Here is a 15,716-nt window from a genome sequence, read left to right on the forward strand (position 1 = left end):
CCACACAGGAACTGTTTGAAAAATTGAAAAAGTAGAGATATGAATGAAGCTGATCTGGAGAGGTCTAAGGCAGAGCGGAACACGGGGTTCAGGATGATATGGTCTGTGCCATTTTGAAATGATGTATGTATCCTAAAAAAGTCATGTTTTAATCCTAATCCCATTTTGTAAAGGCAGCAATTCTTCTAATCCCTATTCAGTATTGTATGTTTGAAACTGTAATTAGATAACCTCTCTGGAGATGTAACCTAATCAAGAGTGGTTGTTAAAATGGAGGTTGTTAAAATGTTAAAATGGAGCTGGAGGCGTGTCTCCACCCATTTGGGTGGGTCTTGATTAGTTTCTGAAGTCCTATAAAAGAGGAAACATTTTGGAGAAAGAGAGATTCAGAGAGAGCAGAGGAAGCTGCAGCATCATGAAGTAGAGAATCCACTAGCCAGGACTTTGGAGATGAAGAAGGAAAACACCTGCTGGGGAGCTTCATGAAGCAGGAAGCCAGGAGAGAAAGCTAGCAGATGACGCTGTGCTCACCATGTGCCCTTCCAGCCAAGAGAGAAACCGTGACTGTGTTCACCATGTGCCTTCTCACTTGAGAGAGAAACACTGAACTTCAATGTCCTTCTTGAACCAAGGTATCTTTCCCTGGATGCCTTTGATTGGACATTTCTATAGGCTTGTTTTAACTGGAACATTTTCTTGGCCTTAGAACTGTAAACTAGGAACTTAATAAATTCCCCTTTTAAAAACCATTCGTTTCTGGTATATTGCATTCTGGTAGCTAGCAAACTAGAACATGGTCCATATTTTAAAACTTCAACTTCTGTGTGAGAACAAAGTGAGAGATGTTTACTTTGTGTAAAATTTATATTTTGGGTAGTACATTATCTAATTTTACTTATATGGTCAGTTTAATTGAACACTGTGAGCATGTGGAATTCTGAAAAGGGCATGAGATTTTGTTGGTTTACCCAGGTTAGTGTGATGCCCTGATATAATCTAGAGTAATTTGAGCAGTGAATAAGGAAGTATTTGCAAAGTGCCCTTAGAGGACTGGAGAAAAGGGGAGAAATCTTCAACTTCCCCATTGGGAGAATTTCTGATATTCTCCCAAGCAGGGGGGACAACCAAACCAATAGGCTGAGCCCTTGATCTTGGGGTTCACCCCTGTGAAACTTGTTCCTGCAAATAATAGGCTAAGCCTACTTAAACTTAGGCCTAAAAATCACCTCCAGAGAACCTCTTTTGTTCTTCAGATGTGGCCTTGCTCTCTAAGCCAACTTGGCAGGTGAACTCACTGCCCTCCCCCCACCCCCGTTATGGGACATGACTCCCAAGGGTATAAATCACAGAGACAAAGCCACTGGCCTTGATTCTTGAAGACGATTGTATAAAGATAATGTTTACAATGTGACTGCGATTATGAAAACCTTGTATCTGATGCTTCTTTTATCTAGGGTATGGATAGATGAGTAAAAACATATGGATAAAAAATAAATAAATACTATGGAGGATGAGGGATAAAATAATTTGGGTAGATGGAAATATTAGTGGACAATGAGAGGAAAGGGTAAGGGGTATTGAATGCGAGAGTTTTTTCTTTTTTTCTTTTTATTTCTTTTTTTGGAGTGTTGCAAATGTTCTAAAAAATGATAGTGGTGACAAATGTACAACTATGTGTTGATATTGTGAGACATTGATTGTGTACACCATGTATGGAATGTATGTATGTGAAGATTTGTTAATAAAAATATTTTTTTAAAAAGTTTATTCCAACTATTCACTTCTATTTTGAGGATCAGTAGTAAAGAATCATAATCTATCTTATATGGCATCTCCCCTATTCTGCCATCTTTTTTATTCTTTTGTTTTAACAGCTTTACTGAGAGATTATTGATAATTGATACTGCATAAATTTAAAGTGTACAATTGGAAAAATTTTGATACATTAATATACTTTGAAGGCACCATAATGAAGATAATGAACATACCCATCACTCACAAGAGTTGCCTTTTGCCCCTTTATAGACCCTGTCTTCCCCTACTCCCTACCTTTTCTTCCAACCTAAAACAACCACTGATCTCTTTTCTGTCACTAGAGATCATTTTGCATTTTAAAAGGATGCTATATGAATGAGATCATACAGTATGTTCCCTCACCACTTTCATTCACTGTAATTATTTTGTATCATATATACTCATAAATATATCAGTTAGTTCATTACTTTTTATTACAGAATAGTATTCTATTGTGTGAATAGAACATAATTTGTTTATCCATTTGCCAGTTTGAAGCGCTTACAAATAAAGCTGTTCTGCATATCTATGTACAGATCTTTGTATGGGCATATGCTTTCATTTCTCTTTTGGGTAAATGCTTCATTGTAGAAGGGCTGTGTCATAAGGTAGGTGTCTGTTTAACTTTTTAAGAAATTGCCAAACTTTTCCAGAGTGATTGTACCATTTTACATTCCCACCAGCTGTGTATGAGAGTTCCAGTTGGTCCACAACCTGAACAACACTTGTTTGGTCAGTCTTTAATTTTAGATAGTCTAATGGGTATATAGTGATTTCTCACTGTAGTTTCCATTTGCAGCCCCTTAGTGACTAATGATATTGAGAATCCTTTATGTGCTTATTTGTTATCTCCTCTGGTGAAGAGTCTTCAAAGTTTTGCCCTTTTCTTCCGCTTTAAGTGAATTTTTTTTTATTATTGAATTTTTTATTAATTAAAAAAAAATTACAAGAAACACAAACATTCCCAACACATACACTCAGCAATTCACAATACATCACATAGTTGCATATTCATCATCACGATCATTTCCCAGAACATTAGCATCAATTCAGAAAAAGAAATGAAAAGACAACAGAAAAATAAAACAAACAAAAACAAATTTTACATACCATACCCCTTACCCCTCCCTTTCATTGATCACTAGCATTTCAAACTAAATTTATTTTAACATTTGTTCCCCCTATTATTTATTTTTATTCCATGTGTTCTACTCATCTGTTGACAAGGTAGATAAAAGGAGCATCAGACACAAGGTTTTCACAATCACACAGTCACATTATGAAAGCTGTATCATTATACAATCATCATCAAGAAACATGGCTACTGGAACACAGCTCTACATTTTCAGGCAGTTCCCTCCAGCCTCTCCATTACATCTTGAATAACAAGGTGATATCTACTTAATGAGTAAGAATAACCTCCAGGATAGCCTCTCGACTCTGTTTGGAATCTCTCAGCCATTGACACTTTGCCTCATTTCACTCTTTCCCCTTTTGTTCTAGAAGATTTTCTCAATCCCTTGATGCTGGGTCTCAGCTCATTCTAGAGTTTTCCTCAATCCCTTGATGCTGAATCACAGCTCATTCTGGGATTTCTGTCCCACATTGCCAGGAAGGTCCATACCCCTGGGAATCATGTCCCACATAGACAGGGGGAGGGTGGTGAGTTTGCTTGCTGTGTTGGTTGGAGAGAGAGGCCACATCTGAGCAACAAGAGAGGTTCTCTTGGGGGTGACTCTTAGGCCTAATTTTAAGTAGGCTTGACCTATCCCCTGTGGGGTTAAGTTTCATATGAATAAACCCCAAGACTGGGGGCTCAGCCTATAGCTTTGGTTGTCCACACTGCTTGTGAGAATATCAAGAATTCAACTTGGGGATTGAACTGAGTTTTGAATTGAAAGAGTTGAGTTTTCCCCTCTTTCCCCATTTCCCAAATGGGATTTTGCAAATACTTTTCCACTAACTGATGAAATCACTCTGGGATTCATCAGGGCATCACCTGGACAAACCAACAAAATCTCATGTCCTATACAAAGTTCCATGTACTTAAGGTGTTCAATCAACTATCTACATAAGTTATATTAGGAGATGCACTAGTCAAAGTATAAATTTGTACCAAATAAGCATTTTTTGCTTTAGTCTCACACATAAGTTGAAATTTTAAAATCTTAATTACCATCTATTTTCAGCACACTGCAGTAATGACATTCTTTTGTTCTTCCTCATGCAAAAACATTTTTTAAATTTGTACATTTAGTCACTATCATTATACACTCTAGGAATTCCTAGATTATACCATCTCAATCTTTATCGTCTGTCTTTCTTTGTGATTTCATTTATGCCCCAGCCTTCCTCCCTCTATCATTCTCACATGCAGCTTCATTCAGTGTTTTAACATAATTGTATTACAGTTAGGTAATATTGTGCTGTCCATTTCTGAGTTTTTATATTCAGTCCTGTTGCACAATCTGTATCCCTTCATCTCCAATTACCCAATATCTTATCCTATTTCTATCTCCTGATGGTCTCTGTTACCAACAAAATATTCCAAGTTTATTCACTAATGTCGTTCATATCAGTGAGACCATACAGTATTTGTCCTTTTGTTTCTGCTAATCACACTCAGCATAATGTCCTTAAGGTCCATTCATGTTGTTACATACTTCCAACTTTTTTCTGTCTCACAGCTGCATGATATTCCATCTTATGTAAATGCCACAGTTTGTTTAGCCAACCGTCTGTTGATGGACATTTTGGCTGCTTCCATCTCTTGGTAATTGTAAATACTCCTGCTATAAACATTGGTGTGTAAATGTACATTTGTGTCCTCGCCTCATGTCCTTTGAGTAGAGACAGCATATAGATAGGTCCTGTTTTTTAATCCATTCTGCCAGACTATGTCTTTTGATTGGAGAGTTTAATCCATTAATGTTCAGTACTATAACTGCATGGGTAGTACTTTCTTCTACTATTTTGCCTTCTGGATTTTATATGTCATATCTAATTTTCCTTCTTTTTACCTTTACTCATAGTCTTCCTTTCTACACTCTTCTCCACACCTCTCTCTTCTGTCTTCGTATCTGTCTCTACTGCTCCCTTTAGTATTTCTTGCAGAGCTGGTCTCTTGGTCACAAATTCTCTCAGTGATTTTTTGTCTGAAAATGTTTTAATTTATCCCTCATTTTTGAAGAACAATTTTGCTGGATATAGAATTCTTGGTTGGCAGTTTTTCTCTTTTAATAATTTAAATATATCATCCCACTGTCTTCTCGCCTCCATGATTTCTGCTGAGAGATCTGTGCATAGTCTTATTGGGCTTCCCTTGTATGTGATGGGTTGCTTTTCTCTTGCTGCTTTCAAGATTCTCTCTTTCTCTTTGACCTCTGACATTCTGATTATTAAATGTCTTGGAGTACGTCTATTTGAATCTATTCTCTTTGGAGTACACTGCACTTCTTGAATCTGTAATTTTAAGTCTTTCATAAGAGTTGGGAAATTTTCAGTGATAATTTCCTCCATTAGTTTTTCTCCTCCTTTTCTCTTCTCTTCTCCTTCTGGGACACCCACAACACATATATTCGTGTGCTTCATATTGTCGTTCAATTCCCTGAGTCCCTGCTTGTATTTTCCCATTTTTTTCCCTATATTTTCTTTTTCTCTCTGGATTTCAGATGTTCCGTCCTCCAGTTCACTAATCCTATGTTCTGTCTCTTGAAATCTACCTTTGTAGGTTTCCATTGTTTTTTCAGACTTTCAATTTCTTCTTTTTGTTCATTCCTTGCCTTCTTTATATCCTCCCTCAATTCATTGATTTGGTTTTTGATGAGGTTTTCCATGTCTGTTCGTACATTCTGAATTAATTGTTTCAGCTCCTGTATGTCATTTGAATTGTTGGTTTGTTCCTTTGACTGGGCCATATCTTCAATTTTCCTAGTGTGATTTGTTATTTTTTTGCTGGCATCTAGGCATTTAATTACCTTAATTAGTTTATTCTGGAGATTGCTTTCACTTCTTTTACGTAGGGTTTTCTTGCTGGATGAATTTGTTGTCTATCTGTTCTTTGACATTCTGTTCAGCTTTATCTGGACCTTTAGCTTAAGTTTTGTTTAACAGAGGAGAATTTTTCAGTTCTTGTTTTCTTGTTTCTTGCCCTGCTTGTGTGGTGCCTTCCCCCCACACACACTTAGGAGGGTCTACTTAGATATTATAGACCCCAGCCAGATTTTCCCAGACAAAACTGGCCTCCTATCAGGAGAAAAGAGTCACCTGCATCGGTTTTCCCTGAGGGTGAGACCCAGCAGGTTGAAAGACTTTCCTGTGAAGTCTCTGGACTCTGTTTTTCTTATCCTTCCCAGTATGTGGTGCTTGTCTGCCTGCAGGTCCCACCAGTGTAAGATGATATGGTACCGTTAACTTTGGCAGACTCTCCCTGCTGGGGGCATGGTGGAGACAGAGAAGAGGTTGTAGGCTGGTTTTAATGGCTTCAAATTACGAAGCCCTGGTGTCTGAATTCCTTGAGGGAGGGATTCCACCTGAGTTGGGCTTCACCCCTCCCCTGGGGAAGGCACAGGCTCCAGACAAGCCCCCAAATGAGCTCGCTTCTGCCTATGTCTGAGGCAGTTGCAGCCTGAGAAGTCCTGCCGCTGTATCCAAAGGCAGTCAAGCCTTTGTAGAAACACTACCACAAAAACCTCTGTTTCCTTCTTTTTTTTTTTTTTTTCCCTTTTTCCGTCAGCTCTGCCCCCTTGGCACTGGGGCCAAAAGGAGCAACCTCCACTTTGATCAGGTTGGCCTAAGCTGACGGCCTATTTTTAGTAGTCAGAATTTGTTAATTAATTCCACAGTTGGCGTTTGATTGTGCTCAGTCCCTGCTGCTAGTAAAGTCCTTTCCTTTCCCCTCTGGGAAGCAGCCTATGGGGGAGGGGTGCCGGCCGCCGCAGCTTTGGGAACTTATGGTTCTGGGAGGGCTCACAGCCGGTCCAGCTGGTCCAGAGTGGGGTACGCTATGTGTCCGGTCACTGACGTGGCCCCAGGAGCTGTTCTGTACTGTTTCTGGTTATTTAGTAGTTGTTCTGGAGGACGAACTAAAATGTGCACAGTGTTAAGCCGCCATCTTGACCCGGAAGCCTCTGTCTGTTCTTTATTCTCATTTTTACTTCTTTGATTTTATTTTTTGTTCTTTAATGTCTTATGAGCCGTAACTCGTTCTTGTGTTATTTTAGTGGTTGCTTTAGGGCTTATAGCATACATCTTTAAATTATCACAACCTTAACTTCCAGTGGTACTATACCACTTCCTGTAAAGCCTAAGAATCTATTTTTCCATATCTTCCCACCTGAACTTTGTTACAATTGTTGGCATATACTTTTTCTTCTACATGTATTACCTAAAATAAGGGTTTTTTTAACTTTTTTTTATTGTATAAACCAACATATATGCAAAGCAAAGAAAGAGGAAAGCAATAGTTTTCACAGCACTCTTCAACAAGTAGTTACAGAACAGATCCTAGGGTTTGTCATGGGCTACCATACAATCCTCTCAGATTTTTCCTTCTAGCTACTCCAGAATTCCTTCTAGGAGGCTAGAAGGAATAAATATTTATTTTTTATCATCACAATCAACTTTTTTTTTCTTTTTTTTGTGAAGAATAGCATATATACAAAAAAGCAATAAATTTCAAAGTACAGCACAACAATTAATTGTAGAACAGATTTGGGGGTTTGGTATGGGTTATAATTTTACAGTTTTAGGTTTTTACTTCTAGCTGCTCTAAGATAGTATAGACTAAAAGAGATATCAATTTAATGATTCAGCAATCATATTTGTTTATTAACCCCTACCTTCTCTGTATAACTCCACCTTCACCCCCGATCCTTCTATCCTACTTTCTACGGGTATTTGGGTTATACCCCTAGGAAGGTATATACCCCTTCCAACTTTTTAATAACTTGGTTATTAAATAACTTGGTTATACCCCTTCCAACTTTTTCATGTTGGAAGGAGCTGTCAATAACATGGTGTAGGGAGATGGAACAAGCTGATGCTCTGGAGAGCCTGGGCAGTCTAGGTTTCAGGACCTGTCTGGTCCAGGGACCCATCTGGAGATTGTAGCCTTTGTATTATTGTTGTCATATATTTTACTTCTACATATATTATAGACCCTAAAATAAGTTTTTATTATTTTTATTTAGATAATCAATTATATTTTAAAGAGATTTTAAAATGTTATTTTTAAAAAATCTTTATATTTATTCACATAGTTGTCATTTCCAGTGCTCTTCATTCCTTTATGTAGCTTCATCTGAAGTCATTTTCCCTCTGTTTGAAGAACTCCCATTAGCATTTCTCATGCTATACATTATTTCTTCAAATACTTTTTCTAACCCCCCTGCTCTTTCCTCTTCTTTGAGGACTCTAATTAAACATATATTAGGCCGTTTAAATTGTCTCACAGCTTACTGATGCTTTATCTTTTTATCTGAATTTTTTTCCCTATTGCTCTGTCTTCAAGTTTACAATCCTTTTCTTTGCATGTCTAATTTGCCTGCAATCCATCTCATACATTGTGGTTTTAATCCTTATGAGGTTGATTTAGGTCTTTTTTATATCTTATCTCTACTTGTTCAGTCTTTTCTCTAATTTTCTCTCTCTCTCTCTCTCTCTCTTTTTTTCTTTTGCATGGACAGATACCAGGAATTGAACCCAGATCTCAGCATGGCCAGCGTCTCTAGATTCTCTTTTAATATCCTCGTCTTTCTATCATTTGTGTCATTTCTGGAGTGGGTTCAATTGATTTATTTTTCTCCTTGTTACGGAACAAATTTTTTTTCTTCCTTGTACACCCAGCAAGTTTTGATGGGTGCCACACATGTGGTGGACACTAGATTTTTAAATATATTTCTATAGATATTTTTTCCACTTGTTTCTGGGATGTGGTTTATCTGATCCTTTAGAATTTTGCTTTTAAGGTTTGCTGGGGCTAGTTTTCTATTCTTGAGTACTGTACCTAGTGTCCTGTGAATTATTGGACACTCTGACTAGTGGAATCAGAAACTATACCCAGCCTTGTATGATATTTGAGGACTGTTTCTTCTAATCTTTTCTTGTGATTATTTTCTATGGCATCAGATAGTTCCCTCACATGCACGCACTGATCAATACTCAGTTGAAGATATGAGGAAACCCAGTACAGATCGCTAGAGTTTTGTCTATCCGTACAGTTCTCTTCTCTCTAGTACTCCTCACAGTGCTCTGTGAGCTCTAGCCACCTTGGCCTCCTCAGACTCCCAGCTCTGTCTCCTCAACTCAGGGAGTCCTCTGAGCTCTACTTTCCCTGCCTTAATATGCAGAATGAGAATTCTCAGATAGTTTATTCAGAGTGTATAAGTGTTTACCTTGTTTGTTTCCCATCTCTCAGGAATCACTGTCCTTCACTGCCTAATGTCAGATGTCTTGAGAACCCACTGTAGCATGTATTTTTCTAATTGTTTTTTCTAATTGCTTCAGATTGCCAGTGTAAATTAAGTACTTGATATTCCAGCTTGGCCAAAAGTAAATCTCTATTATTCTTTAAAAATTTTTTCCCTTATTTTTAGGTTACATTGAGTGCCTTAGCTAATGAAGCAGATTTCTCTTGGTTATAGTAACTTTTCCCCTAGCAATCAAGCCATTTTTTTTTCAGTTGTATTTGCAGTTAGAAATCTTCAGGAGCTAGGAAAATAGGTCATAAGAATTATATGGAAAGGCTCATGTCTAGTAAAATAATGATTATCTACTCACTCAGCTCCTTCTATAATTGAGGAGGGATGATTTAGTCAATTAATATGCTAGATTAGAAGGTACTTTTCTGCCATGGGAGTGTAGCAGCAGCTTCTGAGTATAACCATTTGGTTTCCTCCCTAAGTTCTCTGCATCAGGACTAGCTGTCCATTAGAAGAACAATTTAGAGACACTCAGAGACCTAGTATCTCATATTTTTCCCCACACAACCCAAATATTTGTTTCTAGCTGTATCTAAGGCAGAAGCAAATCTAGGGCAAGGTATTATTTTTAAAGGTGAACTTATTTAAGACTTCTGTAGATGAGATCAATAACCAAGCTAGTAGGATGCTTTGAACTACAGATTTTCGATATCCTTGTCATTAGGGATTCTAAAAACCATTAGGGCAGAAAAATTATTCTCCACGTTTCTACATCTGAATATAATCAAACTCAAAAAAAATGTCATTTGCTCATGGTTGTATAGAGCAATATGAGGATTCCAGGCCCTATCCTTTATATAGTTTCCCATTTGAGTTTGACTAATCTCCACTTGTCTCCATTTTCTGCATAGGTCTATCTGCAGGTTGGATTTCCCAGATTATTATTGGAGATGAGCAGCGGCAATATCTCTTGGTGATCGGGCAGGATGTAGATGATGTCCAGTTAGCTCACCGTTTGGCTCAGGCAAATGAAATTGTCTTGTCCTGGAACTGCTGGAAGCTCTGTGAGCAGTACATGTTTGAAGTGGAAATCATGAGGGAGGATGAAGCTGTGAAGGTAGGAAACTGGCCCCATCCATTCCACATCCTGAAAAAGCCTTCCTACTACTAGGTCAGTGCTTTGATGGTGTTCACATATTGCCTGACCAAACCAACAATCACTGGAACTCTATTTTGGAAGGAAGCTGGGGATATTCTCCCTGAAAGATAGGTGAGGCAGAACAGTAAGGCTCAGAAAGTTAAGGATAAATGAGAGAAAGAGAGAGAGTCTTCAGCCACTGTGCTGAAGAACCAGAGTAAATCAAGTTGGTAGGAGGACAGAGAATTGAGCAGTTTCCTTTCTATTTTTTAGTTAAGAGATATGCGGATCATTGACCCATTTGATTTTGATGAGCATTTTGATAAGTGCCTCCGTTATCTGCCACATTACCGTACAAGTGCTGGTGAGTTACTATGTCCTTTCTACGTTGCCCAAAATTATTAATTTTTCACATAACCTGAGACATTTTATTTGTTTTCCTTTTCTCAGACACTCTAAGAACTGCATTGGACTTGGAGCCAGACTCTGCGCTCGAGCAAACCCTGCGGAAACACATAATGAAAACCCTTGTAGAAAAGGTATTTCCAGGTTATTGAGTCATTGTGTAGACTGTGTGTATTTGAGTAAACAAGTGTACATGTATCCTTATTGTATTGATCCATTTCATCTCCAGTTCCCCGTTGTAGTCCCCACAGATTTCCCTATCGGTATCCATCATTACTATGATGTCTTAACTTTAGTTAGATTTCTCAATCCTAGAAAGCAGAAACCATATTTCTTTTTAAATTTTCCCCTGAGGAATCTAGGATACTGCAAGCAGGATATATGGTTTGGTAAATATGTGTTGATTATATATGCATGAATATATGTGAAACCCTTCATAAGCAATATAATGTCTAATGGAGTTGCACATATCAGACTAACTCTTAGGAAATGTAAAAACGTGGAAATATTTCATCAGTGAATTTAGGTTTAAAGCTAAATAGTTTTATTTCCAGGTACACAGGTTTGTACAACCTCTGTAATGTTCAAGTCTGATTTTTATTTTGTTTTAGCCTGATATCCCTAAGTTATTTTCCCATACTTAACATAGGGCATAAAATTAAAATGCCTAAATGTCATGCCAAGAGTTGAAGGTACAGGCAAGGTAACTCAATCAACCTTTGCAGATTGATGAAGGTCAACCTATGGAATATGTATCCGAATTCCGTACTGTGACTATAGTTTTGGTCAGCCTAGAGTTCCACAAGACAGCATGGATGTTGCATTTATGTCACCTTATCCAGGAGGCTGCCTTATATATCTCCACAGTCATTGAGAAAGGGGGTGGCCAGCTAAGCCGAATCTTTATGTTTGAGAAAGTAAGTACAAAGGAACTTGACCCATCAGCATTAAAGGTAAGGAAGAATAAAAGCCTCATGTGACCAGTTTATCTCACATAGTATGCATGTAAGTCATATTCTATACCACTTATTTTTAAAAATATTTTTAAACTTTTTTATTGTATAATATAACATATATACAAAGCAAAGAAAGGAAAAAGCAATAGTTTTCAAAGCACTCTTCAACAAGCAGTTACAGGACAGATCCCAGAGTTTATCATGGGCTACTATACCATCATCTCAGATTTTTCCTTCAAGCTGCTCTAGCACATAGGAGCTGTGCCACTTATTTCATAAACAAGTTCTATTGCATTAAGACTTCAACTAATAGTTGAGGAATAGTATACTGTAGTTAATTTAATTTTTTGAGGGTTAACCCCAAATAAAGATCTCTTTATTTAAAAAAAGTTCTTATTGAAAAATCCATATAGGAGCCTAAAGAATATTTTTCAACTTGATTAGCAAAGTAAATATGATTAGAAATTTCTCACATAATTGAGGATCTTGGAGAGGAGCAGCATCGTAATACTTAACATTCTAGATGAAGAATATTCAACATCCTAAATGAAGAGTTTTTCGTGGGCGCTCAAGCACACACCATACCATGGGTTGGCTTAAACAATGGTTATTTATAAGCTAATGGTTTTGAGACTAGGAAAAAGTCTAAATTAAGGTGTTCAAGGCAATGCTTTCTTCCCAAACACTGATGTGCTGGGGCTGTCCACCTATGATCTTGCTCCTGGGCTCCTCTATCACGTGGCAAAGCACATGGTGGCCTCTCCCTTCTTTTCTGGGTTCTGTTGACCTTCAGCTTCTTGCTTCCTGTGGCTGAACTTCATTCTGCTTATAAAGGACTCCAGCAATAGAGTCATCATGGGTCAGTAAGACCCATCCTGCTTAGGTTGGGCCACAGCTTAACTGAAAGTAACCTCATCATCCTTAAATTGGGCTCATATCCACAGGAATGATTTTATGAACATGTTTTTTGAGCCTGCACATGCCAAAAAGAAAAAAAATATATGTTTTTCTGTAGTTCCTATCTCCAAATTACCATGTAGGTTTACCCCCAGTTATATTCTAGAAGTTGAATTTTTGAAAAGTTCTTGGTATCAGATTTTCTTGTGTTTTAAATTTCACTTCTTTGAATAGTTATGAAGGGTTTAATTAAATCAAGATTTTATTTCATTTTTTAAAAATTTTCATGTTGATGTGGTCCAGAGTGTCCATTGCATGAATCTTGTCAAGTCCTGCATTATTAACAGAAAACTAGTCAAGACGAGATCTGGTTTCATTCAAGGGAGTTAGTTCAATTGAGGCAAACCCTATTTCTTCCCCAGTTAAACTTCTCTTTTCCTTTTTTGTCATCATTTCCAGGGCTGCATGTTCCTCTGTGTTTTTGGCCTTCCTGGAGATAAGAAGCCAGATGAGTGTGCCCATGCCCTGGAAAGCTCCTTTAGCATCTTCAGTTTCTGCTGGGAGAATCTTGCTGAGACCAAGTGAGGAGGAAGGTGGGGCAGAGAAGAGCTTCTCAGGCCCCAGGGTGTTCTTAAGGCAGGGTAGGAGGTAGTGACAAGTAGCAGGGGTTGAAGGTTTCAATAATCGATCTAAAGGGGAGGAAACATGCCAAGGGAAGTCAGCAAATAAGATTTACTTAGAAGTCATTAGACACAGAACTCTGCTGGATACCCAGGGAACGTAAAGTTTCCATCCAGTGGAAGGAACAGAACTCCTATAGCAAGATTCAAGAATATGGCAAAGGAATAAGCAATAAATCGATTTGATGGGAATAAGATATTTACAAATATAGGAGATACAGAACAAAGGCAGCCTGTCTACAGGAGGCGAGGAGAGAGAAGTTAATGGAGCAATTACCTAGAAAGAAAAGGACTACAAGTGATTGTTTCCTTTTTGACTTTGCTCTTGGTCTGTCCCAGATCCCATTGCTTTTCTAGGCTTCACCCTGAATTAATTTCCCTCCTCCAACTTTACCTCACCCACCCCACCCCAACTCCACACACACACCTTCCATACGCTCTAGTCCTAATAATGGTATTAAAAAGACACATTTTCCCACTAGTTTTCCATGAAAAGGTTGGTTGGAATTTTTCAGTTTTTTTTCCTAAAGCTACTGGGAAAGTATATACATGAATGAGTTTGAAAACAGTTATTTCTAATACTATAACAACAAGGCAAAGATTTGCTATAATTTCAAGATGAATAAAAATTGCTTCACATATGTAGATAGTGCTTTAATATTTAGAGAATGTTTTGTATATACTACCAGAACGAAAATTTTTATCCCTCTTTTACACAGGAAGAAACTAAGGCCATAGAAGAGAAGTTATTAGCAAATAGCAGACAGAGCTGGTAATGAAATCCAAATCTTCTGTCTTCAAATCCTGTATTTTTTCATTACCTCACAGCTGCCTCATACAAAATGCAAATACATCCCTGAAAGGGATAATACATATTACTGATGTGATGTAACTATAGAGATGGAGTCATAGAATCTTATTTCTGGAAAGGAATTTAAAGATTATCTGATCCAACTCCTTATTTTACAGATGAGCAAGATACTACAGTTTCTTATAGATATTTTTAGCCTAGGGCACATTTGCATTGATGGTTCTTACAGTGTTGGTGGGATCCTACAACCTATCTCCCAGTCTTATCTCCAGTAGGTGTGTACTGGGCCATCTGTTCAAGTGTTATGCTTTTCTGTTCTTGAATTTTGCATTGACCCTTGGCCTTCAAGGGTCCAGCCCTTGGCTCTTACACCAGATTGAGATAGACATGTCTTTGCACTTCAGTATGTCTTACAATGCACTTTAGAATGTGTTCTGTGACTCTTAGGCCCTTATTTGGTCCTTTCAGTCTTTCTCAGCTTAGAATATAATCAATTTAAGGAGAGCTAAATGGGATTTTAGAGTTCATCTAGTCTGACCTCCTTAATATAAAGAAACTAAGATCAGGAGAGATTACCTTGGCAAGACAAATAGCTTGGCAATGTCAGAGCCTGAAAGCTAGGTTTCAAGGTCAATGTTTTCTTCCCTGAAGCATAATCACCAATTCACTATGTCCCAAGTGTGTTTCATAGAAGACTAGACCCTTAATAAACTCTTAAAAACGAGGTTTTCATAATTAAATACATTTTTGAAGTGAGGCAAATTATATTTCCTTCTTGGGGGTTCACAATGTACCTTTAAATATCAGTGGTTCAGAGTAGTCTTGCGGTAAAGAAATCTGTTACATTTAGTTTTACTCAACGTCTCCCAAATTTACTTAATCACCAAACACTTTTCTCTAGAAACACCTATAAACGTCAAGGAGAACTAGTGTTCTGAGAAACGCGTTTTGAGAAATGCTGCCCAAAGCTTGGCTTCTTCACCTGCAATTTAAATGCAGGACTTAGTCTCAGAGATTCCTCTATGGCTCACTAGCAGGTACCATTGCTCAAGCCTCTCTCTATCAAACCAACTCTTACCCAGAACCAAAACTACATTCCATATCTCTTTTTTCAAAGACGATTTACCTTCAGTTTTCTTCTACATTGCTCTTTCTCATCTGAGAAATACCTTCAGTTTTCAGCTCACTTATAGAAGAAAAATGATTCTCTGTTTCCAATAATTCATAAAACGTTTTCTAGCTTGTTTTTACTATTTCTCCAGGATGCTTTTAAGACCCAAAGAGTGCAGCCTCAGAATCTCATCATTATGGTTCTTCAGCACCAGAAATACTTTGCCTATATTTACATATATATTGAATAAAGAAGTAATTCTTCATCAATGGAGAAAGGTTTTAAAAGAAAAAAGGAACATGGGCTGTCAGGAAGATCAAGGGGAGATTATAAAGCATAATAGAAAGAAGTAAGAAATAACCTAGCAAGAAAAGTATTCTTTGTTTCATTAACATAGTCTTATTAATAGCTGAGTATCTTGCACGCATAAATGCATTTATTCAATAAGCATTAATTGAGCATAGCTGTGAGGCAAGCACTGCACTAGGTGCTATAGTTCTAAA

At 37.6% G+C, this 15,716-nt stretch overlaps 1 protein-coding gene across 1 annotated transcript in view; it reads left to right on the forward strand.

Annotated features, from left to right (window-relative positions):
* Window positions 1-15,716, forward strand: part of LOC143684618 (adenylate cyclase type 10-like) — a 38,065-nt gene that overhangs the window by 11,861 nt on the left and 10,488 nt on the right. The window contains exons 5-9 of the mRNA XM_077161725.1: window positions 10,127-10,332; window positions 10,627-10,717; window positions 10,804-10,892; window positions 11,484-11,675; window positions 13,071-13,192. Coding sequence (XP_077017840.1) covers window positions 10,127-10,332; window positions 10,627-10,717; window positions 10,804-10,892; window positions 11,484-11,675; window positions 13,071-13,192 — 700 coding nt within the window. The remainder of the gene's footprint in view (window positions 1-10,126; window positions 10,333-10,626; window positions 10,718-10,803; window positions 10,893-11,483; window positions 11,676-13,070; window positions 13,193-15,716) is intronic.

Source organism: Tamandua tetradactyla, chromosome 5 (genome assembly GCF_023851605.1).
Source record: "Tamandua tetradactyla isolate mTamTet1 chromosome 5, mTamTet1.pri, whole genome shotgun sequence".
Taxonomy (NCBI): Eukaryota; Metazoa; Chordata; class Mammalia; order Pilosa; family Myrmecophagidae; genus Tamandua; species Tamandua tetradactyla.